The sequence below is a fragment of the Hibiscus syriacus genome, unplaced genomic scaffold (genome assembly GCF_006381635.1).
Source record: "Hibiscus syriacus cultivar Baekdansim isolate YM2019G1 unplaced genomic scaffold, ASM638163v2 tig00112215_pilon, whole genome shotgun sequence".
NCBI lineage: Eukaryota > Viridiplantae > Streptophyta > Magnoliopsida > Malvales > Malvaceae > Hibiscus > Hibiscus syriacus.
Window position 1 is genome coordinate 1,126,570 of NW_024063268.1, and position 8,789 is coordinate 1,135,358.

General features: G+C 32.1%; 1 protein-coding gene across 1 annotated transcript; it reads right to left on the bottom strand.

Moving 5' to 3' along the window:
* Positions 1–2,159: 2,159 nt before the first annotated feature.
* On the bottom strand, positions 2,160–6,232 carry LOC120175811 (patatin-like protein 6). Its single transcript, XM_039182365.1, has 3 exons — positions 5,113–6,232; positions 3,195–3,498; positions 2,160–2,250 (listed from the first exon to the last, which is right to left on the bottom strand). The coding sequence occupies exons 1-2, from the start codon at positions 6,202–6,204 to the stop codon at positions 3,229–3,231; spliced, it is 1,362 nt and encodes a 453-aa protein (XP_039038296.1). The 5' UTR covers positions 6,205–6,232; the 3' UTR covers positions 2,160–2,250; positions 3,195–3,228.
* Positions 6,233–8,789: the final 2,557 nt, after the last annotated feature.

An 8,789-nucleotide genomic window follows, 5' to 3' on the forward strand; every position in this document is an offset into this window, starting at 1 on the left:
ACAAACTAATGTTTAGCCTTGAGGTATGGGGGACCGAGTACATCTCTTTCCAGCAAAGTAAAACAGCAGGAGCAGTCTGGACAACGGTCATGCTAGTTCGAGAGTCATCAGCAAGTTTGGCCAGCAAATTGGCAGGTTTGTTTGCTTCCCGCGGCACCCAGTTGAAGGTAACCTGCCGATCGTTCCCATCAGTTAGCTGATAGAACGGACAAGGGGAATTGAGCTTGAAGAAGCATGGGGATCTTGGATGAGCTTAAGAGCGTCCATACTATCGGATTGAATCTGCAAGTTCGTGATGCCATTGTCCCAAGCAAAACGAAGACCTGTGAGAATCGCCCAAAGTTCTGTAATAAGAGTTTGTGCAAAGCCAACAGTTTTGTTAAACCCCATAATCCAGCGACCTACGCTGTCTCAGATAAGGCCGCCAACGTAAGCAAGTCCAGTTGAAGATGAGACACCACAATCAACATTTAAACAAAAAGAGTACAGTGGAGAAGACTTCCATGGAATTGGCTCCGCAGAAAGGAGATTTGAAGGAGCCGTGAATAGCGGGGAGTCATTGTAATAATAATAAAAATAAAAATAAAAAGATAGTTATAATTATTAAAAATCATTACATAAATTTAATATATGAGTTATACAAATATAAAATAATAAAGTTGATAAAATTCAATAACACAAAATTTATTTTAGTTTTAGTTTAAAATAAGAATATAATGTTAATGCATATTAGATATTAATTTAATTTTTAAAATTACAAAAAAATATTTCTTTAAGTAATAGCACTCAAAAGTGTCATTAATATAAAAAATATGTTTAGTGAACTGAGACCCTCAAACTTTTAGAAAAATAATTAGTGCAATCTCTGATTTTTTTTAACCAAATGTGATCGTTAAGTTTAGAAAAAAAAAATAATCTGACCCTTTGAACAAAAAAAATTAAACGTTATTTGTCACGACGCTTACATGACAATCCACAAAATTGACAATCTATAATATTGATGTGACAATACTCGATGGACGATGATGTGGTAAATGAATTTAATTGATAATTTTATAAAGTTGAAGGACTTATTAAATTTTAAAAAATAAAAAATTTATTTAAATGAAAAATATAAAATATAAACAAAGTATTAAGATATTCAATAAATTAACTATAAAAATATTACAAAATTAAATTATAAAAATAAATTAATTTAAGGATTACATTGAGTATAAAAAAAAAGTTTAGTGGCCATATTAACTTTTTTACAAAAGTTTGGGGTTTTAAGATACCATTAAATTAAAAAAAATTATTGTTATAATGATTTAAATATGTGTAAGTTAAGTTAAAACCCTAACTATAATATTTTCTTATTTTTTGAATTTCCAAAATAATTTTAATGAAAATAGTGAAAACATCTTTTTTTGTGTTCATATTTTCACTTATTTTTCATTTTCCAGAAATTATTTTCTAATTTTACAACCAAACAAGTTTTCTTCAATATTTTCTATTTTCCATGAAAATAACATATATTTTCTAAAATCAAACGGTATCTAAAATTCTCAAATAATTTAAGTATTTTTTATTAATAATATATTTTAATCCTTAAAATTTTATAATTTCATTCTCTAACATAAAATCATATATACTCAAGGATGGACCTAAGGAACGAATAGGGGCAGTCACTTGCTAAAATTTTAAATTACCATATATTTTAGATTTTTTAATATATTTTCTATTGAAATTTTTTTCACCCCATAAAATTTTATAAATTCAAATACATCCCCTTTGTATTTTTATAAGTTCAAATTCATCCCAACATAAATGCATGCGTTAGTCCCTGTTTAGACTTGCATGTAAATGACAAGAACTAATAAAGAACTTCAATTTTGTTCTCTTGAGAATATACAATAGTTGATGAAGAAAAGAAATGTAAGGAATATATAGGGTTTTCCACACAATTTCTTTTCCTTTTTAGAAAATTTGTTTCTAAAAAGAATCACATTCACACATACATCGATTCTAGTTCTTTGACCCCAACAGCTTTTAAGAATTGTTCGAAGCTTCGGTTTCTTTTTGATTGGTTTGCCGATGAGCGGACAACATCATGCCTTGTCTTCTTGTAGACAAAGTATTCCACTATCATCTTTCAAACTCTTTTTAATGTTTTTCTTCTTCTTTTTTATAAATTCAATTCCATGGCTTGGACTCTCCTTTTATTACTCATCCTCACTTCAAGTTAAAGATGCTATGCCTTTTCTTTTCATCCTGCATTCCAAAACAAATTTTACTGTTAGAAATGGACTAAAAAGAGAACAGGAACCCGATTGAACCTACACATGATTCTCTTGGATTTCAATGTGAATATTAGATATGAATATATTAATATAATATGACAAGATACTAGATTATTTAAGTAATGTCAGAGGTTCGATTCTTAATATTTGCAAACAGAACAAACTAGGATGAAGGGTCACCTCCATATTGAACCCGTAAAACATCTGATTCGAATTAATCAATTAATAAATCGAACTCTAGTTATAGAAAAGAAAAAGCAAAAAAGGTTGTTGGCTAAGTAAATTAGGTCCACGAAAAAAAGGGGGTTAGAAGGCTAAAGAATATTGATTGTCAAACATGACATGAACCCAATTCAAAAGAGAAACCCTTTTTCCGGACTACGGACAGACTTTTCTCAGCTTTGAATAAAAAAGTTCAAGTATGGGCCCTGTTCCACCTATGAATTGAACCGATGCATGCCACATAAATGGGATGATTTGTTGTTAGGTGTGAAGTTTGGGTTTTAAATCTCAGTTGAAAGAGACATGTCAAGGGGATGAAAAAAGAGTAATGGGTCAAATAGGTCATTCTAGCTGACTTATGACACTTGTCAAGAAAAAAATCATTAAAGGAAAGAAAAAAATTTCTAAAATTTTCGGTGATTACAAAATAATATATATTCAGAAATTTTTTAATCAATTGACGATACGTACACACCTTCCAGAACCCAAAATCTTTAAAAAATATTTTTTTTACTACCGAAACCACTTGATGAGTTAAAAAACTATCTAAAACTTTTCACAACTTTATAACATTAAAAGTATCAGTAACTTCCTTATAACAAAAGATAATACATGTGTCTATTTCATCATTTCCATTAAATGATACTTCCTTTGACCAAATGATTAAATGAAACTTGAAAGGAAAAGGCATACCTTGATGATAGAAAGTGTGGTGGTTGGGAGAAATCTAGTTGAGCTTAGGGGTGGGTTGCTTGAAAGCAACAGTGGGAGCAATTCTGAAGCTCCTCCTCTGATGTTCCAATACAAGTTCACCTGCAAACCAATCTAATTTCTCCATATTACTTTCCTCACCAATCCTTTTACCCCCAAACAACACTGATTCTACGTTTCTCTGCTTCAGCATTTCCTCTGCTATGCCTATCAGCATCTTCACATTGCTGGGGCTGGGGTCTGTATCTACATTAGCCCCACACCTGCCTACACTCGATCCATTTGCCTGTAAGATTTTATATTAACAGACTAATTTATAAGATTTTAAAGATGAAAAAGATTATTATATTTTCAAACAGATTATCGATAGAAAAAATAAATAAAATATATAAATATTTAAAATTTTCAGAGGTGACCCACCTCCGCCAAGTCCATCGCTGACTATGACCCAATATTCATTGCAATATAAATAAATGAATAACTTGGCCTCCATACTTTTTATTCCTCAAGTATATGTGTTCAGTATATATCTAAATAAAAAGTAAATTAAGGCTATAATGAAGCAAATTAAAATAAGAAAAGTATTCTTCTCGTCAGAAACGGGCACATAATTTTATGTTAAAGAGACAAACTTATAAAATTTTAATGGTTAAAAACATCAATAGAAAATACAAAGAAAACATCTAAATTATATAAGAATTTTAAATTTTTAGGAGGCGGCCGCCCCAACAACTTCTCGATCCATCCTTGCTTCCAGTTACTTATCATGGAGTCCATTTTGGCATTTAAACTCTTGTATTAGGTTCATCAAAATACATAACCTAAGTTGTACTAACATATTAAGGTAGGAATAGAGCAACATGTAAATAAATACTACAGCACACAAATATTTGGTTTAATGGTAGGTACATGTATTTTACGCTAAAAGACATAATTGAAACACACACACCCACACAAAAACTCAATGCTCCTTTAGGTGAAAATGACGTGTTACTCAGAATTGAGTATTTTATACGAATACAAGTATCTAAATAAACATTAGATTCCGATACTTATATTAAAAGAAATTATCGGATATAGTACTGGGGGAGCCAACTTATGATGAATAATGAGTGACATGTTTGTTTTTTTTTTTTTTAAATTGTGTTTTGCTCTACTCAATGAGCAATGCCCCACACCCTTTACCTAAATAAACAATGCAACATATCCCCCAACGCAACAAGTGGAAGTTGTTCCTCTAAAACTCATAAAAACATTCCCCATGGTAAACCAAACCAATTGAAATATGTGAAGGTTTTTTTTTCTGACCAAAACAATCAAAGAACTGACCATTTTGAACAAAAGAAGTAGAAGCAAGCACCGTGAACTGGTCTTGTTTGTACAATTTTGCCACATCAAAAACCTTTACAAAGCCCCAAAATGAAAGAGTCACCATGGAACTTTAATCCAAAGAGCTCATATTCAGGGATTTAAATAGCGATCCACTGTCCGATTAGCGGTAGTGATGCTGTCCGAAATTGTTATTTCACGACTATAATAGCACCCAATCGTAATAAACGTAACGCAACCGCAGTTTAAATCCCTGTTATAGCATACCGATTTTACCCATGGTTCAAAACTAGGCAAAGATATGTATGCAAGAGCTTCTTGCCCTCAACAAAAAAGGTTAAACCCCAAATCATCACTGACCCAACAATTCCAATGTGCAAAAGACAAAACCCTTAATTCCCACCAGCCTGTCTTTCATTGTCCCTTTGGCATTTTGCCAATGACAAACAACAGAACTTGCTCAAAACAATACCAACTGTTCCAATTGTCTGCATTCTATCATCAAACATCATATACTTAACTTTAACATAACAAAACATCAAACATGTTGAGTGTCCATGAAAGTCCATACCTGAATCCTTACGTAATTACTGCTTCTGCAGTGTCGGAAGGCCATCGCAACAGCCTGATCGACCGAGTCGACAGAACCATCTGCGGATATCCGAGCCATCGGTTTAGCCCATTCCTTGAGCTTCCAATTCTTGACTTGCTCATATTCATAGCTAACCTCAAGTAGCTGGCCGGCCCCTAATGAAAGCACTAACAAATCCTCAACCCCTCTAACGAAGGGAAACTCTTGTTTATTATGCAAAACATGTGTGATTGCTGCAACGGTCGGGTTGCTCATTGCCAACCCACCGTCCACCGCCACGCACTTGGTTTGACTGTCGACGGACTGCATCAAAACCGGTTCAGATAAACCCGGTTCAGCCGACGTTGCCCGGCAAACCTCCCACAATGGGAAATCAAAACTATCAGTCTCCAAAGCGTCAGCCCGGGAAAACAAAAACGGAGCCGTACTTGAAAGGTCATAACACGGAATCAAAACCGGCTTCAGAGTATCTTTCAACGTCAATCTCCTTCCGTCCGCCGTGAACAACTCCTTCATGGCCTTATCCAAACCGTTCGAACACGAACCGGTCGAGCCGTTTTTCAAAATCTTCTTTATAATACCTCCGTTTCTACTCGACCCGGACCGGTATATCCTCTTCCCGTTATCAGCGAGGAACCGACAAGTCTCATCGGCGGTGAAAATCGGTTGGCTGTTATCTCTGGTAGCGAAAAGCATGGTGGTGAAGATACCACCGACGCCAGAACCGGCGGCGACATCGAAATAATCGGCGATTCGAGCGTTGGGATCACCCGACTTGGATTTCAAGGCTTTTTCGAGATACGCCAACGCTTTACCACTAAGAATTCCTCTCATGCCGCCGCTATCGATACTCAAAATACAGATTTTACCCCTCTGGTTCTTGATAGCTGACAAGGAATTATCGTCACCCAGTTGAACCATCGGTTCAACGTTTGGTTCGGAAACCAGCGGAGAGATGGGTTTGGGAACCCATAGCTTCTGATTGTCGTCGTACCCAAACAAAAATTTGCTTTCCAGTATCGAAAAGATTTCGTAACTCAACTTATCTGTATCGATGCTTGGTTCTTGCATCTCTGATAATAACCCAAAATCCAAAAAAAAAAAACCAAAGAAAAATTCTTCTTTTTAGCAAGTGAAACTTGTTTGAATACTCCAAACTGGGTTTGCTTTCCTTTTTTACCAAGCAGCAATTATTGTTTCAGGGGCAATCCACCACACGGAAAATTCTCTGCGAAATGGAAAATTTAATGAGTTTAGCTTTAAAACAACAGTAATAAATGAAGATATTTCCAAAGTAAGTAAATCACCTTATTTGACAAGAATGTTCAACAAACATTTATTAGCTTCTGAAAATGGAAAATCACTCTTCATTTCTCAACCACTATCTTCATACAAAAAAAAAAACTTCTTTAAATTCACGCCTTTTGCCTCCCAATTCAGATATTTATCTATCTTTGAATTCGTCTTTTAGTTCTCTTGTTAATTAATCATCAAAAAGAAACAATATCCCCCATGGAAACCCAAGAGATAGACAAAGAACAAGAACCCAGAAACGAGAACAAGAAACAGCAGTTTGCTTTCAAAGGCTGTCTTCTTAATTTTGCATTTTTTAAACAACCTATAAAGTAAAATCCAATTTCCTTTTCTTTTCCTCGATTGAACCGTATTTACCGTTTTAAAATCGCAATGGAATCCGATGGCTGCAATTGTATGTTGGCTTTTAATCGACGGCCAATATTGTTTCATTACTATTGGTCCGTGATTTTCAAACTAATGATTCCTTTCTTTTTAAATTTTTCTATTGTTATTTGTAAGGGTAAACTACACTGGTAGTCATCAATTTATTATTTCTATTCTATTTTAACTATTGAATTAATTTATTTTGATAAAAACATCATTAAAAGTAATATCATATTATTAGTTTTTATGATTTAAAATATTAATTCATATACTTATTAATTTATTTAAAAAATAAAAAATTATAACTAAAATTAAATTAAATTTTTATAATAATTTTTAGTTTGGTTATAAAAAGGATAATTATGCCAACGAGAGGGTTGGTATAAGTGGTCGGGACTGAGAAATTTGAGCATATAATGTCAAGTTTGAATTCTATCGCTGCCACTCTTGGCGAGCAATCTGTAAATTTCTATATAAATATATTAATTAGATCTTAAATATGTCCTGATCTTGGATTAGGGGAGACACCCCTGATCTAAACTTTTATATACTAAAAAAGAAAATGAAAAATGATAACTATATAGCTTATTTGAGTAATTAAACATTTTTATCTTTTTGTAAGTCCCTTATTCGACTAACCCCAGTTATATTTTTACATTATTTAGATATAATGACATATCATAAGTTAAATATAAATTTTGGTAAAATATTAACAAAACTTTTCTAATTTAGTGGTTAGGCACTGAACTTCTATACAAGAGGTCTATGGTTTGATCCCTTTTAGTTATTTAAGCAAGATGATTTTTTTAATTTCATTAATCTAATATGATAGTGAAAAAAATGATGATGAGAAGATAAAAGATAATGTAAATTGTCGTTGAATTTTTAACGATCAATTAAAATAGAAAAAAAATAATATTAGATATATTTTAGGAAAAAAATAGTTAGGTGACTAAAATGAAATAAAATCAATATATTAATGGGTTTTGATAAGTTTACCCTTTTTAAATCTCCCACGCTTGTCCTTGACCGCGTAGGGCCAAAACGCCACCGCCTAGGAAAGAGAACGGAGGAGCCAACAAATTATGACCGAAATATATTTGTTTGTGGACAAATTTGCCCTTTAGGTCAAAAAGTACAATAAAAAGTTTATTCTGTAGGTGAAAAATAGTGGATAAGATAACTACCGATAGACTAATTGCTCAACAAATTGACCATAGTCGTAGTAAATAATGTTATTCTTACTATTACCTACTTTAGCGTTTCACTGTTGTACTAATTTAATCGGTACCTTACAAGAAAAATCCACTTCTTATTGTCGATAATAAATTGGTCTCATAGAAAGAGATATTATATCTCTTAAATAAGATGATATTTAAATTTTAAAGTTTGTAAATACAGTAAAATAGGTTGAAAAGCACATATTAGACATCTATAAAATTAAATTTAGATTAATTGATTAATAAATTAAATATAGATAATCAAATAAAAAAAAAAGGAAAAAGTCACTTCCTAACTAAGAAAAGTAATAGGAGTCAAATTTTTATTTGTCATCCACTTTTACTTAATTTATGTTTTAGTCATTTAACTATTTCTTTTCTTAAAATTATAAATAATATTATATTTTGATCACCTATCGTTAAAAAATTAATAGTGATATTGACGTGATACCTTTTTTTCTAATATTGATGTGTCATTGTCTTATAATGATATATGAGTATCACTGTTAATTTTTAAAGGCGGATGATCAAAACGGAATCAAAATATAATATTATGTATATTTTAAAAAATAATAATTGAATGACCAAAACATAATATAAGTAGTAGGTAGGTGACCAAATAAATAGTTTACCCTATAATAAATTACGTATCTTTCTTTAATTAATTAAGTTGAAGTGACGAGTCCCTAATTACATTTTAAATGATTGTTTATAAATAATGACTGTACAAATGATAAGCATGCATGCACCAATATA

Excerpts from the sequence above, each read along its gene's own strand:
- LOC120175811 (XM_039182365.1), bottom strand. The coding sequence starts at position 6,204 with ATGCAAGAACCAAGCATCGATACAGATAAGTTGAGTTACGAAATCTTT. Across the intron at positions 3,499-5,112 it reads GTAATTACGTAAGGATTCAG|GCAAATGGATCGAGTGTAGG; the intron begins GTATGGACTTTC and ends AAAATCTTACAG.